This window comes from Marmota monax, unplaced genomic scaffold (genome assembly GCF_021218885.2).
Source record: "Marmota monax isolate L192 unplaced genomic scaffold, Marmota_monax_Labrador192_F-V1.1 WCK01_AAM20220418_F8-fsc00235, whole genome shotgun sequence".
In the NCBI taxonomy this organism is placed as follows: Eukaryota; Metazoa; Chordata; class Mammalia; order Rodentia; family Sciuridae; genus Marmota; species Marmota monax.
Genome location: NW_026693185.1, coordinates 1,923,956 through 1,944,102, shown reverse-complemented (window position 1 = coordinate 1,944,102; position 20,147 = coordinate 1,923,956). Strand labels below are relative to the sequence as shown.

Genomic DNA, 20,147 nt, shown 5'->3' with positions numbered 1-20,147 from the left:
CTGTGGCGAAAAGACACAGCCCACCCTGTCCCCTTGCTCCTCCGTGGCTGAGGTTGACACAGACAGAGGGCAGTGGTCAGAAGCTGTGGGCTGGAGGGCAGAGACCTGCAGGGACCAGCAGTCAAAGGGACAGGCCTGGGGCTGCAGAATCAGCTGACTCTCTCTGTCCTCGAGGATGTGACGTCCTCCTGGGACGCAAGCTGGCCATTCAGGAGACCATGCTGCAGACGTGGGTGGCGTGTGCCATTCTGACAGCAGTGCGTGGAGGCAGAGGACGGCCCCTGGGAGCAGCCACGTAGGAGCACACTGCTTCAGGGGAGCCCTGGGTGTGGGGGGTGGGGGCTGGGAGAGGCCAGGTGGCCAGGAAAGGATGTGTGCCCCAGCACATGTCCCCACGAGACCCAGCTGTGTCCCCAATGTGTGTCAGGAAATGGCTGAAGCCAGGCTCCCCAGAGTGTTGGGCCCTGACTTGTCCTGGGTGGGGACATTGGTTTAGGAACTGGGCTGTACCTTCTATTAATTAATAGAAGAAAGAAGACACCATGGTGTCCTGTCCACAAGGACGCCTGCTGTTTCGGGAGTGTTTGTCCCCCCGCCCCCGCCCCCGCCATCCACGCTGCAGTTCTGTGGTGGGGGAGGGGCTCGGTGCCACTGTGGGCAGGGGGGCTGCAGCCAAGGGCAGGTGGCAACCCTAAGGGGGCCGCAGGTGAGGAAAGACTGGTCTTTCCAGGCTCGCGGGGTTCCTGCTAACTGACCAGTGTCCTCTGGGGGACAGAGAGCAGGAGCCCCTGCACCTCTGAGGCTGGGTTTCCAGACCGGCTCTGCACCCTCCTGCTAGCTCAGAGGTTGCTGGTCTGGGAGTGGCCGTGGAGGAGAGGACAGAGGACCAGGTCCAGTCAGGGAGAGAGTCAGCCAGCTGAGGTTCAGGGACTGGATGCTGGCCTTTGTGTGACCACAAGACCCAGGGTGGGCTGGAGCCCGCGGCAGCTGGCCGGGCCGAGCACCCTCTCCCCTCTGGTCCCTTTGTCTCTGGGCTGTTTCCGCTCAGTATGGGTGCAGATCCAGAACAGTTTTGTTTTCGCAGATGCCGATCGTTCTCTGATCTCTGGATGTTAACTTCCACGGTGCAGAAGCAAAGCGGTTTAATGAACAATTAGCTGTATTGATTGTGACCACGGTGTTCACAGAAGCTCCCTCTCCTGCCGCTTGCAGGCATTCTAGTCCTCGGGGCCTCACTTCCTGTCTGGGCGCTGGCCTCAGTGTCCCCCAGAAGGTGCTTGTAGCTGCTTGGGAAGTGGCTACTCTGGTGAGGAGCCCAGGCTTCCCTCGGCTGCAGGGGACTCTGGACTCTCCCCTCTGAGGGCCAACCGCGTAGTGTGCTCACAGGTTCTGCCTGGAGGGTGGGTGTCCCCACACACTCACCTGGGTTCCCAGCTTGCAGCAGCAGCCATGGGCTTGGGTCTTCCTCAGGGCCACCCTGCAGATCTTGACCACTCTGCAGATCTTTCCCAGGTGTAGGGCAGTGCCCCTACCCTCAGGGGATATGTCCCAAGACCTCCAACAGACGCCTGCAAGCATGGATAGTACCAAGCCCTGTGCACACTGTTTCTTCCCACCCACACGATACAGTTGAATCCACACACAGGCATCGCAGAAGATCCACACACAGGTAGGAGATCCACCCACAGGCAGGGGATCCACACACAGGCTGGAGATCCACGCACAGGCAGGAGATCCATGCACAGGCAGGAGGTCCACGCACAGGCAGGAGGTCCACACACAGGCAGGGGATCCACACACAGGCAGGGGATCCACACACAGGCACAGCAGGAGATCCACACACAGGCAGGAGATCCACACACAGGCACAGCAGGAGATCCACACACAGGCAGGAGATCCACACACAGGCAGGAGGTCCACGCACAGGCAGGAGGTCCACGCACAGGCAGGAGGTCCGCCCATAGGCAGGAGGTCCACGCACAGGCAGGAGATCCGCGCACAGGCAGGAGGTCCACGCACAGGCAGGAGATCCGCGCACAGGCAGGGGATCCGCGCACAGGCAGGGGATCCAAGCACAGGCAGGAGATCGACACACAAGCAGGAGAACCACACACAGGCAGGAGATCCACAACCACCACAGAGCAGAGCAGTAACAACAGAGTTCCAGGATCAAAGTCATTTAAAACTTGTGAATTGTTCATTTCTGGAATTTTTCCCGTGATGCTTTGGACCCTGGTTGACCGTGGGTAACTGAGCCTGTGGATGAGGGGCACTGCTGTAGTCTGAACTGTCCATCTTTCCTTGAAGTTGCTTCCGTAGTTTCTAGACCTTGAACTTCAGCCACTAAACTCGAGGGGTAGCTGGTTGACTGGTGTGTCTCCTGTGTGAGGGCCTTCATGCTGAAAAGAGATGGGACCTGGAGGAGAGCGTGAAGGATGCTGCCTTTGGGAGGAACCCTGGCGCCGTGTGTCACGTGCCTGATGCAGTGACCCATTATCAGGGAATCATCCCAGGGAAATGGATGTCGAAATAGTCGGGTAGCTATTTAGCTTTGTATTTAGTGTGGTGCTGGTGGAACCAGTCCTTACACATGCTGAGCAGGCGCTCTTCCACGGGCCCTCCCCAGCCCACTGGCGGTTCCCCATCAGCGATCTCCACTGCAGCATTATCAAAAACTGGAAGCGATCCCAATGCCCCCCACTAGGAGTTTGGAGAAATAGATTTCGATATAGCCAGTTGGAACTTTGGAATATCAATTGTATGGAAGATTGAAATGAAAGTGGAAAACAATATAAAGTGATATCAATAGCATGAATCCTAATTTAATTAAGATGTAGATCAGTAAGTTCAGAATCAGTGCTCTCTAATATGTTAATGATGGTTATGGCTGACTGGTGAATTGTAGGTGATTATTTTCTTTGTATGTTTGGGGGCTTTGTTTTTGGTGTGTGGTGCTGGGGTTGAACCCAGGGCCTCGTGCTTGCTGGACAAGAGCCGCTCCGGTAGCCACATCCCCAGCCACATATAGAGCCACATCCCCAGCCATATGCATATATATATATATATATATATATATATATATAAATATATATAAAGAAGCATCAGATAATGCATAACTTGGAAAACCAAGAAGCCCTGGGCAGATTGTCTGGGAGGCAGACACCTGGCTTGCCTTGCAGGGTGCAGATGTCTCTGTCCTGGCAGAGGGGTCCAGGGCCGCCCTGTTAGAGCCCCCTGATGTCCCTGGAGGCCTCCTCTATCTGCTCCAGCATCACCTAGAGGGTGGCCCTGAGGGTGTGTCTCCCCAGTGCTCACTCTCATATTCAGGTCCACCCTAACACCTCCCCGTCAGCTTGCAGGGACCTTCAGCCTGTCTCTGGGCAGGGTGGGCGGCCATTGTCTGTTTCTGTTCTAATTTGCCTTGTTCTTTTACTGCTGGGGAATTTTCCAATAGCTTCAACCTACCCAGCGTGCAAAAATCAATCCAGCTTTATCTGTCAGGCGTAGAACCTGGGGACAGATGGACGCTCCACCTCTAAACCCTTAGGAGTGCCAGTAGCTCCCCCAATGTCTAGGCTGCTCCAGCTTTTAGAAATGCTTATTTTTCTTTGCTGGTGTAGTTTTACCACCTAATAAGTTACTGGAAGTGCTCATCTTTCAGAATGTTAGTAGGGAGGGACCTGGTTTTTCAGACATAGAGGTGTGATCTGGGCCGTGAGATCATGGGACAGGCTGGGAGCCTGGGCACCCCTGGCGTACACAATAGGGGCCTCCTGTTACTGCCCACCCTCCTCAAGTCCCCAGCCTGGAAGCCTCTTTCCAGTGCCTCTGCCTCTTGGCTGCTCCCAAGGTCAACTTGACTTGCCCTTTGGCAAGAGGGTGGTTGGCCAAGGTGAGCCTTGGGTACAGGATTTGCCCCATCTTGGTTTTAACCTTAGCTTAAGCATGGTGACTGGTCACAGGTTAATACTGCAGTAGGGATCCCAGGGAGGGACAGCACTGTGGCCAGCCTGTCTCCTGCAGGGTCCTCCGGCAAGGCCCCAGAGCGCCCCCAGTCCCCTCCTGCTCCTTGTCGCTGTCCTCTCCAGGCTCTGTTCTCTGCCTCATTTTCCTCTCCCTCAACTCCAGTGTATCTTGTCCCCTCAGGGGACACTTTAAGTCCTTTAAGCCTCCTAAGATCCTCTGTGGAACAAGATTCCTCTTAAACAAACAGCACAGATGCAGGAAGTGCCTGGGGACAGGTTCCTCCTGCCTGGGGGCAGCCTTTGGCAGAGGCACCAGCACAGGGGGCCTCCAACCCCAGGGGACAGGAGCCCAGGAATTAGTGTCCCCGGGAAAACAGAGCAAGGTCAAAGAAGGGTGTGTAAAGCCACCCTGGCTGGTGGGACTGTGGGCCAGGCGGGAGCTCCGCCCCCTTCCTCCCACTCTTCCCTCCCTGGCCCTGCCCTGCACTCTCCCTGCTGCCTGGTGACTACACCCTTGGCTGCATTTCCCTACTGAAGCAGAGTGACACTGAGCCCTCTGCTCTCTGAGTGTCCTGCACCATTGCATCCTGGATAACCCTCGCATGGCATCTTAGCATCACCTGCCTCTGGACTCTAGCCAAGTGTTACCAACCAGCTGCTCGCGGGGAGTGACCACCTGGGTGTCCGCAGGCCCGTCTTCAGCGTGGCCCTAACCCCTTTCCCTTCCCTCCCCAAAGCCTGCGCTTCCTTCTGAATTCCCAGTTCATGTTACCACTGCTTACCCACCTCAGGAGCCAGAGACTCCAGGGTCTTCTTCAGACCCCCTCCCTTCCAAACCTGGACACCCGGGCCTGCCCTGAGCCCCAGCCACCCAGTCTTTGAAGACCTTCCTTCCTGCAGAGCATAGGGCGAGGACTTAGCTCCAAGCTCAGCCACCTCCCCTGGGACTCCTGTCACCACAGTCTGCACTCTTGGTGTGGAGCTCTTGGTTTAAAAATCTGATCCCCCTGCCCCTGCCCCTCCTCCCCCTCCCCCTCTTCTCTCCCATCCCCTCTCCCCCTCCTCTGCTCTGCCTCTCCCCCTCCCCCTCCTACTCTTTTTCTTCTCCCTATTATTATTAAGATCACTGAGGAATCCCTGTGGCCTATATCAAGGGTCACGAACCTCAACCATGAAAGGCCACAGTGCAAATATTTCAGTCTCTGTGGGTCAGAGCGTATGTCACCTGTGTTCCTGTCTACCTATGTGTGACACAAAGCCTTGGAGAATGGGGTGCAGGTGAGTGAGCGGATCCGAGTTCCAGTGACGTTGTATTCAGAAGGGAAGGTGGTGGGTGGACCTGGGCACAGACACACCTGGGGCACTGGGCATGCAGGGGGGAGCCCAGAGGCCCCCTGCAGTCCCGTTCTCACCCGTGTCTCCATCCCATGTCTGCAGCCCTTGTCTCCAGCCCAGGTCAGCCTTCTTGTTTCTGCGCCCACCTTGGACAGCTTTGTGGCCATGCCCTTGTCTGGGCCCTCTCTGCTCACTCCGCCCCTTGGTCTTAAGATTCAGAAGGTCCAAGGGTGACCTCCAGCAGCCTTGTCTCTCTCCACTTTGCACAGACGTGTATCATTGCACCTGTCTTCCTCGCTCATGAACATCTGGTCACCTCTCCGTCTCTCCAACCAGGATACTGGGTTCTTGCAGCCTGGGAAGTGCTTCTGTGAGCTTTCTAGCGTAGCATCTGGCCTATGATAATAAGCAAACAGCAGCTTATTAGATGGGTTTTGCATCTACGGGGTAGAGCTCAGAAAAACTGCTGTTCTTCGTTACTGAGTTGAGGCTGGGAATTAGTGCTGTAAATGTTGGCTGGATGAGCAGTTGTATTAATCATCTTCAAATATTCTTCTTTCTTTGCCTTTCTTAAAGGAGGTGGAAACCTTCCCCGTTTCTCTTGTTGTTGGCTCAGTCCCACCTAATGTACTGTCTCCTGAGTGCAGGCCTTGGGGTTGGTGTCCCACACTCTGTGGTTTAGTAATTACCCTCCCAGCCTCACCAAACTGCAGCCATGTCCACGTCCACAAGTCCTCCGTGATGTGTGTCCGCAGAGCCAGGCGTCTGTTAACAGAGCTATCAGTTAACATGCTCGGAGCCCCCCTTCTTCCTGCAGACACACTTCCATGGAGAATAATGGGTTTGTATCTATGGGGTAGAGCTCAGAAAAACTGCTGTTACTGAGTTGAGGCTGGGAATTAGTGCTGTAAATGTCGGCTGGTTCTTCAAAGCCAAAACGTTGGTCGACTAACATTGACTGGCTCGCGTCTGGACCTCCTCTGATATCTGAAAAATGGGTCTTGCTCTCCAAGGCAGGTGTCCTTGTCATTGTCCCTGCCTGAATCAGCTGTGTCCTTAGGAAGGCTCGTGCGGCCGAGGCTGGAGTCTCAGAAGGCAAATAGTATGCGTGGCTGACATGCATGTGTTTTAAGAGAAAAGGGGTAACCAGCAAAATGAGAAGTAAACCCCCTGGGCTCCGGAACAGGACCTTTGCTCTCTGCGGCCTTGCTGGCCTCAGGGCCGTGCACATGGCTCCAGGAGGAGAGGCCCAGGTCCCCATGGGAAAGCAGACTTTGATTCTGGAAGGTTCCATAAGCAGTGACTGGATTCTTCCTTCTGGAGATGCATCTTCCCATGTGTCTCCCGCACTCCGTACAGGGACAGTCGGGATGGCTGCTGTCTAAGACAGGCCTCCTCTGGTTCACGGGTGTCTTGGGGGTGGTGGCAAGAGTGTGCTCCTGGTGCCCCTCGTGTTGTGTGAGGTTGAGAAGCAAAGTGGAACTGAAGACCCAGAGCACGGCTTGCCCTCCAGGGTCCTCAGCCCCCAGGAGATGAATCCCGTGAACACCTCGCAGCATGGCTAGCCCATTTCTGCTCGCAGGATCTGTGGGCCCCTCTTTCCAAGGATGGAAGGTGGCCAGGGCCCGCCGGTACTGCCAGCCGCGCCTGCAGCCCAGCAGACATCCCGCCTGCAGCCCAGCAGACATCCCGCCTGCAGCCCAGCAGACATCCCGCCTGCCCCACCATCTCCGCTGGTTTTATGGCGTCGTTCTCACACCCTGTTCTGCTATTAAAAATAAAACGAGGCACGAATCCCACGCCTCTCACAGACTGCGAGACTCATTTCCTTCCAATAAAGCCCTTGGTCGATCTGGGTTTCCCTTACCCAGAAAGATGGAATCTCCAGGGCATCCACTCTGGATTTCCAGTTTCTTACCCTGTTTCCCCCTTCTCTGCCTGCTCCCTCTCTACCTGGGGGCCAGCAGCAGATATTCTATGTACATGGAGGACAGCTGTGACCTACTTACCTGCAGACCACGGGGGAGAGCACCTGGGCTGATAGCTGGCTGCTCTGGCCATGCTGGGCTGCAGGGCTGGCTGGGCACTTCCTGCAGACTGAGCCAACTGGGAATTCAAGGCCCTGAGGGAACAGGCCCTTCCCAGTGGGCAGTCCCAGAGTGACCCCCACCCATACCCCATCCTTGCTTGATGGCCCAATCCTGTAGCCCAAGGGAAGGTCTGGTGGCAGCCAGGACAGCTCAGTGGGGGACAGGAGGCACAGCTGCTGGCATCCTCATTTCCATTCATGCTTTCACCCCACCCCCAGCCCTCTGGGGTGTCCAGTGTAAGTTCACGGGAAGGTCTGGGATGTGCAGGGAGACCTTGGGAACAAGACGGGGCAGTGTCAACACCAGGGAACCATCCCGTATGGTGACATCAGCAGCCCAGAGAGTGTAGGAGGGATGTGGAGATGATGTCCCGGGAGGAGCTGTCCAGAGAAGGAAGGGCAGGGCCCAGCCTGTAGCTGGCCACCCATGACCCTCGCTGTGACTCATAACTGTCGTTTTCGCCTGTGGCATGGCCCATCTTGGGGAGCTCAACCCTCACCCATTCTTCAGATGGGGAGATTGAGGTTGAGGGAAGCTGCCCTGGTCGCTGGGCAGAGCAGGGACCAGCATTCTTGTGGCCCTTTGGGAGACTCTCCTCTGCACACCGCCATCCTGGGTGTCTGGCTCTGGCCTCCGGCTGCATGAGACTGTGGGGTCCTGTGTCCTTGAGTGCGTGTGCCTGCTTTCCTGAGGACTCCTGGGACTGGGTGGAGAAGACAGGCTGCCCTAGGTCCTCTTGAGCAGGACGGTTGATGGAGGAGGCTGACAGGTGCAGACAGACTTCTCCCTTCAGACTTTGGGCTGTAGGAAATAATTTTATTCTGTCAATGAAAGGAAGGGGTGATGTTTTGACAAGCAGATTAACAGCATATGTTGGAGAACAGTTTCCTGTTCTTCTTTTGAACACTGTAACAGTGTCCACAGATCCACAGCAGGGAGGGCTGGTAGGACTTAAAGGATCCTTGCAGCCAGCCCGGCTCACTTTACACAGGAGCAGCTGGGGCCTCCGGGTTTGGCTGCAGACTTAATTAGCCACTGGGCCGGGCCAGAAGCCGAGGGTCCCAGCTCCAGGCTGGTCTCTCCCCTGGAGCCCGGGTCTTCACAGAAAGCATTCATTGAGCTGAATTAGTATTGGTAGTTGATAACACATCGCACAGTCACCGTGTCTTCAGAAGGACCATGGGGACGGAGTGAGCCGGAGAGAGGGTGGCTGTCCTGAGCAAAGGTATTCTATGGAGACCTGGCCCTTCACTTGGCCTTGAAGAGTGGATATTATTTTGGCAAAGAAAGAGGGAGGACAGTTGTATCCCGTGGGACAGCAGGGAGAGATCGCACAGCGGTCTCAAGGGCAGCAGGTCCTGTCCCTGGAATCTGTAAATGGTCTCTTGGAAAGAGGTCTCTCAAGACATGGTTAAGTTAAGGATCTAGGATGGGGAGAGTAGCCTGGGGTATCCGGTGGTCCCCGTGTCCGCTGTGCATTGCTGTGACCGCAATACCCGACAGAACGACTGACAGAAGGAAGTTAGTTTGGGTCCGCGGTTTCAGAGGTTCAGTCTGTGGTCGACTGACTCCAGTGCTCTTGGCCCGAGGTGAGGCAGAAACTCCTGGAGGGAGCGTGTGGTGGAGGGAAGAAGAGAGGGGGAGGGGGAGCAAGGTGCCAGGGACAAGCTGCAAACCCAGGGCAGCCCCCAGACCTGCTTCCCCCAGCCACACCCTCCCTGCTGGAGTTACTGCCCAGGTCACCATTCAGGTGGACTAATGCCCTGACCAGGTCACAGGTCTCACGATGGAAACATTTCACCTCTGAACACTCCTGAGTTGTCTCACGCGAGCTTTTGGAGACACCTCAGATCCAAGCCATTACGGTCCCTAGATGTGCACGTTCCTATAAGAGGGAGGCAGAGGAAGACGGAGGTGACAGTGCAGTGACCGCAAGCCAAGGACCACTGGTGGTCGCTGGAGCTGGAGAACAGAGTGATCTCCCCAGAGCCTCTGCAGAGCCCACCTTGGCCGACACCTTGATTGTGGTCTAGTGTGACTGCTAGGGAACAGACTTCTGTGGTTTTAATTTGTCACTGAAGCCACGGGATAGTAGTTACAAAGACAAGCCTGAGCCTGTTTGGGGAAGGCTGTCCAGGGGAGGGTATCTGCTGGATAGTCAGCCAGCGGTTTAGGGCCGAGTGTCCGTGTGACCTCAGGTGTGACAGTGAGTTCCCTGTGCCTCTTGCCACCCTGGCTAGACCGAGCGGGAGAGCCGTGATGACCCGTGGATTGTTTTTATTTCTCTGTGGCACTTAGAACCATGCTCCTCATGTGACAGCTTGACATGGCCCAACCGATGTGGGCAGCTGCCACTCCTGGGCTGGCAGGGGGTTCACATCCAGCCTGTGCTAGGTCTGGTGGACCCAGCAGCAATGGAAGACGCACTGGTCTTCTGAGATCTCAGATTCCCCAGGCCGGCCTCGCAGGGCTGCTCTGTGCTGGAAATGCTCGGCCAACCCTGAACCCACCGCCGTGGACGCTGGAGGACGGTGCGGGTGGAATTCAGAGCAGCTCTGGTTGGGGTTAAAGGGTCGGGGGGATCGCCGGCTGAGTGCAAGGGCCTTGCTGATAGCAGAGTCAAGTTCTCTGCCAGCCCCAGGGGAAAGTGATTAAAGATGCTTTCTGAGCTTTCCTGACACTCTTATTGATCTGAGGTTGTTTATAGCCATAAAACAACTGTAAATTAGCGAGTGAAATAAAAGCAGCAGGGTTCTTAACTCCAGCCCTCCTCGGAGGTGGGAAAGCTTCTGCATGGCTCCTGAAGCAGCAGGGACCTGAAATATGTCTGCAGAGGGAAACTCAATCTCCTTCCTCCTGGGGCTGAGGACTAAGTCTTCTCAGGCTGCTGGAACGTGACCCTCTGCATGCTCAGAAGCACCCCGGGTGGCCTGATTGCCAACCGCAGCCCGGTTGTGCCGCCCAGGGTTTTAGGAAACGCAGGGCCTCCCTCTTTCTTTCTTCTTTTCCCTCCATTCTCTTTCCTTCCTTTTCTTTCTCCCTCCTTCCCCTCGTTTCCTTTTCCTCTTGGTGCTCTTTATTTGTTGAGGGGTGGCTATGGATCACCCCCAGGGACAGCCATTTCTGGTCCCCCTGCCGTGAACCCCGCCGTGTGACCACAGGACTCTTGCTTTTCCTTTCAGAAATCCGAGAGGCCTTCCGAGTGCTGGACCGAGATGGCAACGGCTTCATCTCCAAGCAGGAGCTGGGCATGGCCATGCGCTCCCTGGGGTACATGCCGAGCGAGGTGGAGCTGGCCATCATCATGCAGCGCCTGGACATGGACGGTAAGACCACGGGCAGCTCCTGCTCCTCAACCGGCCAAGGCTCCCGCGGGGCTTGCAGCTTGCAGCCAGGGACTCAGGGTCCCATCTGGGCTCCTAACCGAAGAGTGGGGGCTCGGACGAGGTCATGGCTTCCACCAACCCCAGGGGCCTGGGACCTGCAGAGGTGGTTCTGGCTGCTGCAGGAGGTGGGAGGAGGGAGCCTGGCCATGGCCATTCCACCCCCTTTCCTTTCCCTCTCTGCAAAAACAGCTCTATGGAAAGAGGATTTGCATCCCATGAAATTTTCCCATGTAAAGCACAGGACCCTGTGGCTCTTAGTCAACTCAGGGATTTGTGCAGCTGGTGCTCGGTCAAGTTCAGGGCCTTGCTGTCACTCCTGAGAGAAACCCCGCCTCTCCTAGCCACGACCTCCCAAGCCCTCCACCCACAAGCCCAGCGCCCCGAGTCTCTGTCCTGCCTCTGGGTCTGCCGGGGCCAGACCTTCCGTTTGAGCGGGAAACACGGCCGTGGCCGCTGAGCCCGGCTCCTCTCCCCTGGCCCGGGGCTTCCTGACTCATCCCTGACCAGGCACAGATGCTGCGCTTCCTTTTACAGCCAAAGCACGGTCCATCGTATGGTAATGGAAACCTCTTTTATGTCCGTCTGATGTGTGGGGTCTCTATTTAGGACATCACTGGGGAAGGGTCTAGCTGCAAAATGCTGTGGTCATCTGGGGAGAATCAGGGAGGCTTCCTGGAGGAAGGGGAATCAGCAGGAGGCCTCTGAGACCCAGGCTGCAGGGTTTTGGCTCTGACTCGGTTTTCCTTCTGCTGAACGGGGAGAGTCCCATCCCTCTCAACACCTCACAGGGTTGTGAGTTGGAGCGTGTGTGGCTGTGTGGCAGGCAACACGGCCCTAAGACTTGTGCAGCCTGTCCTTGGTCAGGCACCAGCTTCCTCAGGGTGCGCCCAGCCTGGTTCCTTGGGCAGTGTCCTTGTGAACCAGCCCCACTGGCCATCCACATTCTGGGGCTGGTGTGTCAAATCCCTATCAAAGAATCAACACAAATTTAAACAATAAAGTGATGGAATAAAATGTCCAAGAGGTGACTGCATCATCCATCTTGCATACACGACCATTGTAGCTGCCCATGACGTAAGACCACAGAAAGGGGACGTTCTGCTCCACGTGTGTGCAGTGTGCAAGATACACTCCACCGTCATGCTAACTAAAAGAACAAGCAAAAAGGAGAAAAAAAAATAGACATGTAGATATAAAAACTGTGCCTCAGCCTTTCTATTTTGAGAATTTATATCAAAGAAGTAGTCAGAAATGTGGATCAAGATTATGTGTGTGTTTATAGCAACTTTGTTCCTCATAGTGATGTATGAGTTACATTTAAGGTAATGAAAACAATTGGTAATTAAGTCACTTATGTACATCTCTCTATAGTTATTTTATAATATTTAATGCTACTGAAACTTATCATTAGTAAGTTGTTAGATATGGGTGTGCCAGGGCTCATACCCTGTGTTTAAAAATAACTATATACACAAGAAAAATGATTTGGATGTATCCAGTTATGTCTCCATATAAAATTGTGGACCTACTTATGTTTTTGTTTTTCTCTATTCCTATTTCTTAATAACAAACATTTATTGATTTTATGATAGAAAAAGTTATTAAAATAAAAGCCACCAGGAAAAAAAAAAGATTCTTTCTTGCCCTGAAGTTGTGGGACTGGTCCTGAACCAGCCTCCTGGCGGGTACCCCGGCCTCTGCAGAAGGTCCAGGACAGGGCCCTCTGTTGAGTCAGCTGACACAACCTCCTCCTCCAAAGACCAGCCTGGATCCACACAGAGGGTCCAGAGCAGTGGCCCTTCGGTGCCCTGGGGCAGAGTGTGACTTGTGGGCCAGATGACGGGGACCCAAGGAGAGGGCCAGCGTGTCTCTTGGGGGACCAGATCGGGGCCAAGGTAGAGACGTCAGCTTGGCCTGCAGACTAGCCGAAGAGCGTGGCTTCCTCCTGGTTTCTTGCTGGACTAGTGGGGAAGAGACAACGAGGCCTACTGGACGGTGACTGAGTGCAGCCCAGGGCCAACCTGCAGGTGCCCTGTGGCCATTCCTTCTCTGACAAAGCCACGGAGATGCTGTGTCAGGGTGTCCATCAATACGCAGGCCCGGCTGGCCCTCCCAGCTGGCCCTCCCGGCTCTGAGTGATTGTGACTCTCTCTCTTTGCAGGCCTGAAGTGGCCTTGCTTTGTGCTTTAGAGATGGCTCTGAAGGGCTGGAAAGAAGCCCATATTTTATAGTGAAATCTCCCACTGACTTTCATCATTTCAGGGATACGTCTGCAGAAAAACTTTCCTCCTTAAAACAGTAGAGATCTTAACCTGTGCCTCTGTTTATGGAGCTAAGAAGATTGGGTGCTTTTCATTTTCCTCACCCAATGGGCTACATGCAAATGGAACTGATAAGCAATTTCCGTAACAATGAGCGGGGCTACTGTGGGAAAATCAGTTCTCTGAGATTTAAGGGTCTCCAGCCAAGTCCCTCTTGTTCTTTGTGCTGTATGCAGCACTTGTCCCCCCTCATCCTCTGGGGATATGTCCCAAGACCCATATGGGATGCCTGGGACTGTGCATGATACTGACCCTATGAATGCCGTGAGTTTCCCTCTACATGCATACCCACAATAAAGTTTAGTTCATAAATTAGGTACAGTGAGAGATTAATGCCCTGCAGTGCCATGAAAGTCCATCTGATAACTAAGATGTCCCCCAAGTGATGGGAGGGTAGCATATACACTGTGGATACCTTGGACCAAAGGGCAATTCATGTCCTGGGCAAGGCAGATGGGATAGTGTGAGGTGTTATCTCACTACTCAGAATAGTACAGTTTAAAACTTATGCATTTTTTATTTCTTTAATTTTCCATTTATATTATTTGACCCTGATTGTACTTGGGTACCTGAAAATATAGAAAGTATAGTTTTTTATAGGATTTGCAATGATGCAGAGATTCCCGGTGAGTTCACCGGGAATCTCTTCATCATTGCAAATCCTCTACAGTCCCATGGGACCTCCTGTGATGCCTATCTTAGGAGCTCCTCAGGTCACAGGCTCAGGCTCTGTCTGGGATGCCATCTGAGAGATTTCAAGTTTCACCAATTTATCGATAATGCTGAAGGCAGAACTTGCAAGCCTTGTAGAGAAAAATCCCAAGTCTTCTGCTGTTTCACAGTGACCCAAAGCTCATTTATTTATTTTTAAAGCACAGCTTCCTCCACATTTTGTTTTGGTGCCTACAAGAGACTTAGTACCAGATTATGAAAATCATGCAGGATTAGGAAGCAGGAGCTGCTGGCGGCTCATTGGTGCATGTGGAAGCAGAGTCCGCTGAACGTGGTGGCTGAGGCGTCGTGCTGCTGCGTGACGCTTGAGTGTTCTGTGAGCGATGCCTGCAAGGGGCACTTCTGGGAGCCTGGCACTGGCGTGAAGGGACTGACTGTTTCACAGTGTCCTTCTCTTAATGGGTCCTTTTGAGCTGTTCTGTTTAAAAAATATATATATATATTAGAATCTAATTATATCCTCCCTCTCCCTCCTGTAACTGGGGTCCTGTGCAGAGCCTCAGTCCTGCCTATCAAGTTTCTTTCGGGGATGGAACATATGGAATGGCAGATATTTTTATGGGAATAATGCCAAAAAAAGAAAGAGAAGAAAAGAAAGGGTGAGAGGAAGAAGGAGGAAAGGCGTGTTTGGGGGGGGCAGGACTCAGGATTCTTAGTGTGAGATGACCCCGCCCCCAACCACAGACCCCGCCATCCGGGACAGCAGGGGAGGTGGCCCCGTGCCTCCCTCCATCCCAGCTGGCCCTGATTAGGGCAGGTCTGGCCCACACACCAGCCTTCTCTTTCTGGCGTCCATACGGCTTGGCGGACGGTGAGGTCATACCTTGGGCGCGAGGCCCAGCTGAAATCAGCCTGAGTCTGCGTGCGCCCGCCAGGTCTACACAGGAGGTTTTCATTAGGTGGCTTCTGGGGAGCGGGTGCTGTGCTGGCTGCACACGGAACAGCCACTCCTTGGGCGAGGAGCTCGCCTGGGTCTCCCAGACAGGCTGGGCCAGACGGTTCCCAAGGGTGCTGTGGAAGGAGGCTGGGGTCTGGGATTGCCTCCTCCTGGCCTGCAGCCAGGTTGCCCTCAGCAGTGGGCCTGAGTGTGTGTGTGTGTGTGTGTGCACACTCACGTGAATGACGTGGGTGTTATGGGCAGAGCCACTCAGGGTCAAATATGCAGAAACCCCAAACCCGAAAGATGGCTGGACCTGCCTGGTGCCCAGGCATCCCTTGGCCCAGTACTACAGAAGTTCTTTCTTGGGACTTGGGATTCTGTGCTTCCTGGTGCTGCCTGCTCCGGTCATCTTCCATCAGGACCAGGAGTCGCCTTTCCCGAAGGCTTTTCCCAGGGTCTCCCAATAGCCCTGATTCTGGAAGCCCCAGCCCTTCTCCTCCAGGCAGGAGACGGTGAAGCACCGGGGCTTCCTCTGCGTGTGAGGACCGGGCGTCTCACCCTCGCACCCTGACAGTCGTCCAGTGCCATCCTTGGCAGAACTGGAAAATGGTTGGTCAGAACATTATCTCTGAATTCTTCGGTAGAAGCAGGTTGAACACTGAGCCTGGGGGCGCTGTGGGCATCGCACCTGCCCCTCCACTCCCCTCAGCTCCACGTCCCCAAGCTGCTGCTGGGCCCCAGCCTCCTGCATCGTTCTCTGGGGAGCAGAGCTGGTCCTTCTGACTGCTTGCTGCATGCTCAGGGATTTTGATGACAGCACCACCTTGGTCACCTAGGGTGAGTCCAGCTAGCCTGTGACCCAGGAGACCTCTCCCCCCGCCCCCGGGGCCTTTGCACCCATCACCTTCGCATTCCCTGGTGCAGTCCTCTCCTTGCGAGCAGCTCTCTCTCTCCTGCACCCAGTGACCCAGGTGCCTCTTGGAACAGGTGTAGGCCTGGCCCTCCTCCTCCCCGACTTGCCTCCCACTCCTCAGAGGAGCCGCATGTCATTCAGCCCTCGATGGTGGCATTTTGAAATTTGTTCTCATCTCTCAACACATTTGAAGATTTTTTTTTTTTTAGGTTCTCCACCACCTCGTGGTGCATCTGACTCAGTTCCGTTCAGGCGAGGCGGATTTTCCCGGGGTCCACCTTCTGTGAACCTGCCTGTGGTTGTCAGGTTCAGTTTGGGTTCGTTTTGAGACAAACCACGGAGCTGTGTTGGGTGAGAGTCAGGGCTGGGCAGAGGGAAAGATGGCTGGAGCCCACCGTCGCCCTTCAGTGACCCGCTCACCTTTACTGATGAGTGTCCACATAACCTCTGTCTTCCTTTGTGACCTCCTGGAAGACGGTGGTAGGTGCTGACGCCCAGTCATGGTCGCAACTGTCGATAAGGGTATCCTGGGCTTGCCCTGGAGCTGCGTGGTGTGGCTCCAGCATGTCCCAAGGTCACGTGTTGAAGCTTCATCTGCAAATCCAGGTGTGGATGGTCTGTAGAGGAGGGACCCTTGGGATGACTGGGTCACCAGAGCACTGCCCTCCAGGGGATGCAGCGAGTAGTTGGGCAGTTGGCAGCAGTTCTGTTGGAGCAGGGACCTCTTGGGGAGGCGCTTCCCCTGTCTCCACGTGTGACGCCCTCCTCCATGCTTAATGCACCAAGACTTGACCAGATGCTGAGCAGATCCTGCACCTGCTGCTGGGCTCCCAGCCTCTGGACCCCGAGCCACATAAACCCTCTTCTTCCTGAATTACCCAGTCCGTGCCGTTCAGATCGAGAGCAGACAGTGACGATCTGGTTGTAAGATGGGATGTGCTCTTCCTGCCCACGGTGGCTCCATGTAGGGCCACTAAGGCGAGGCTGTGGCCCTTGGTCTGAAGAGAGGCCCCAGCTCTGAGTGCACATTGGATTCACCTGGGGGTGAGGTTTTGATGCACTTCTTAAAAATCATAACATTTCACTCTGGAAAAGTTTAACAAAATAATGCATGGGAATACCTGTCTTTGCATAGCCTGCCCACTACTGAGTGTCACCATTGAAAAGATCATCACTGAGATGATTGGTGAAAAATGGGGCTCACTTTGTGTTAACTTTGAAGAGAAATGAAGTAGATTTCATGTACTAGTCAGTAATCCTGTCTTCTCTTCCCCTTGCATATTGTCTGCTTTCTTCCCAGATCTGTTTCAGTGAGGATAGGCTAAGTCATGCTGCAGTAATAAACAGCATCCTCGAACATCATTGGCTTCGAACCACAAACTCAGAGTCTTGTTTAAGAGCCTCTTAAACAGAGTAGTTCACATGAGCAAGACTTTCTCTATGTCCTTTGTGGGTGGCTGGATCTTTCCCATCTTGTCCTCACTCAGGGGTCCTGGGGCAAGCGTCTCTGCCTGTTTGTGCTTCCGTGATAGCTATAGCAAGGGAGAGAGATTAGGAGAGCCACATGGTGAGCCTGGAGGGGTCTGTCACTACTTCTCCCATTTCATCAGCCAAAGCAAGTTCTGTGGCTGTGTCTGCTGCCGGAGGGTAAGGGGAAGTGCGATCTGACCGCGTGCCCAGAAGGGAATGAACTAGGGTCCTATGGTAACAGATATGACACTGTCAAGGAAGACTTAAGGATCTTAGACTTTTTAAAAAAAAATTAGAGCATCACACTCATTGCAAAAATTTCTGTCTCACAAAACCTTCTTAGAAAGTTCATGAAGAGGACCAAGGCCACAATGATCATGGGGGATTTTACGACCTCCTTTCAGACGGACCAAGTAGACAAAGCCAAGGGAAAGGGCCTGAGTGGTACTGGTCACGTGTGTGTGAGAGCGTGTGAGTGCCATGTGGATTTTGAACCCTTAAAAGAGAACAGCCTCCTTTTTCAGCAGTTCCGGGATGAGCACATAAACATGTCTGCACACTAGGCAGCAAGGATGAAGGACAGAGCATCTGGGTGCCTTGTTTAACTCTAGTGCAGTAAGTGCAGTAACCAGACACTGACAACCAGGGTCGGATCCAGAACCTCACCCACCGGAAACTTCCAAAGTCACACACACTAAAGCCTTTCAGCGTCCAGCACAATCCACATGCTACGTCTTTGGAAAAGAAGCAAAACACGGACGTCGGCAGCACATGAACTAGGTAGGAAAGGTGGGCGTGGGAGCCTCTTAAACAGAGTAGTTCACACAGTTTCATGTCAATGCCTTTGAGTTTCTGCATGAAATGGGGATTTTTCTAGAAAAAAATGTAAAATTTGAAATTGGTTCAAGCTGCAGCAAGATCAGAAGTCGCGTGCCAGACAGCTGAGGGGCGCTTTACTTGGCCCGTGGGCCGCTCCATAACGCAAAGACAGCGCACATTGATATCTGTTTCTCTCTCTTCCTCAAGTCCTGGAAGGCTGGGCGAGACGAGAGCGGCTTCCTTGCGTGGTGACTTGGTGGCAGGGCAGACGCCGCAGTCTCCTCTGCTCTCTGTCACCTCACCTGGCCGGATCCCTGCGCTGGTCCCGCCCGTCCTTCAGGGCTTCGGAGCTGGGCCCTGGCTCAGGTGGACAGCGATGAGGACATCGTTTACTGTGTGTTTGCTTCCTTCATTTCCTTCCATCGTAGGGAATTGATGTTTTCGTGTTTGCTTCATTTTTTTTTCCTGAGTGTCTTGTGGACATGGTGCCATCTCCAGCCACTTCAACAGACTATTTTGTTTAATTTTAATTCTCCCTTATCTAATAATTAAGGCAACTAGATCTGGACTTTGCCACTGAGCAGACCTTCAGGATTATCCCCCGGATTCTGATGGTCCTGATTGTCTGCTTGTCCTCTTTTGAGTGTCCTGTTGGGCCCTCTGCTCCTTTACCAGCTGCTCAGGAGAGCATGATTTCTGAGATACCAGGTTTTTTCAATTCCTATTATGCCTTTTAGTTTTCTGTCTTCATTGCATTGTTCAAAACAAACACAACATGCTACCTGCTGAGATTTTCTTTGCAACCGAGAGGGAGGTGCATTTCTGTGGAAGTATTGCTTCTGGGCTCTGCGTCCTAGGGGCGAGTCCCTTGTCCCTGTGGCCCTGGGTGAGCCCAGTTGACTGAGGTGAGGTGCAGGCTGTGCTGGCCTCTCCCAGGGCTGTAGGCTCTTCCTCAGTGTTTTAGCCTCCAGAGCCCTGGCCCCCTGACAGTGGTGCTCTGGCGCCCTGTGTTGGGAGGCTGACCCTGGTGCCGTTGGCGTGATGTTTGTGGTCCCTGGGGCCTCTGCAGCTACTCCAGGGCTCCCCCTCCCCGGAGCACAGCCCACTGCACCCGCCCTTGCCTGTGATTTTAAATCTTGTGCCTGAGCCCACTGGGCTTCAGGTGGAGCCAGCAGTTCAGAGCCTCTTCACAGGGAAGCTCACTGGCCCCTGGGTGGGTGCAGACTCCAGGACACGCCGCCTTCATGCTGCCCTTTTGTTTCACGCTGCTTGTATGATGGCTTTTCTGCCCTATTCCAGGCACTTGAGATAACTAGGTTCTAAATGGAAGGGTCATTTTGGCTCAGAGCTGAGGTTTCCCTGGTGAGTGGTCGGCCTCCTTGCTTAGGCCCCTTGGCATGGAGGTTCGTGGAGGACAGAGCCCTGCTCCCTGTGGCCAGAGCACGAGGGAGGGAGGTGGGACCCGAGTCCCTTCCAGGGCCCCCGCAGCCTGATGGCCTCCCGCTTGGTCCCTCCTTCCCAATCATGCCACACTGGGGACCCGGCCTTGAACACGTGGCCCTTTGGGGACCTTCCAGATCCTACCATGACCCTGGTTCCCGTTCCTCTCAGATTGTCCTCCTCCTTTGACGGTGGAGCTGCTTTGTTCTTCCGGTTGTGTGGAAGTTAAGTGTCTCACTTCCACTCTCTAAAGTGATGCCTGCGGAGTTTCCATGAACTTTCCTCTGACAGCCAACCTCAGTTACAAATTAATACCGACCTTCACGCAAGAGAGGGGCTTCAGTGTTCCTTGCTGATTTTAATATGTGGTTACTATAAATATGCTCCCTTCTCTCTCTGTCTGTCTCTCTCTCTCTCTCTTTAACAATTTGTATTATTTTCAGTTTTAAGGATATTATCAGTTCTGTGATCATGTTTAAAATACTAATTTTGCCTGTACGTTTAAGGGTCTTCGATGCTTACCCCCAGCCCTACATAACTCATTTTCTGTAGATTTTTAATCAATATATACGTTTCTGGCTTATATTTTCTAAACTTTCGTTGTTACTTTTCCATTCGGGACGGGTGCCTCAGTCTTCTCAGTGGCCACTCTGAGAAGGTCCTTCTCAACACTCCACATAGACGACTCGATGCCAGGCGGGCTGCGCTCTTCCCCTTCACCGCGTCCCTAAAGGTGGCCCATTGTTCTGGTTGTCAACGAGCAGGGGAGCTCATGACAGTGTGATTTTTATTCCCG

At 53.9% G+C, this 20,147-nt stretch overlaps 1 protein-coding gene across 1 annotated transcript in view; it reads left to right on the top strand.

Moving 5' to 3' along the window:
- Window positions 1-20,147, top strand: part of Caln1 (calneuron 1) — a 278,793-nt gene that overhangs the window by 95,256 nt on the left and 163,390 nt on the right. The window contains exon 3 of the mRNA XM_046456015.2: window positions 10,573-10,716. Coding sequence (XP_046311971.1) covers window positions 10,573-10,716 — 144 coding nt within the window. The remainder of the gene's footprint in view (window positions 1-10,572; window positions 10,717-20,147) is intronic.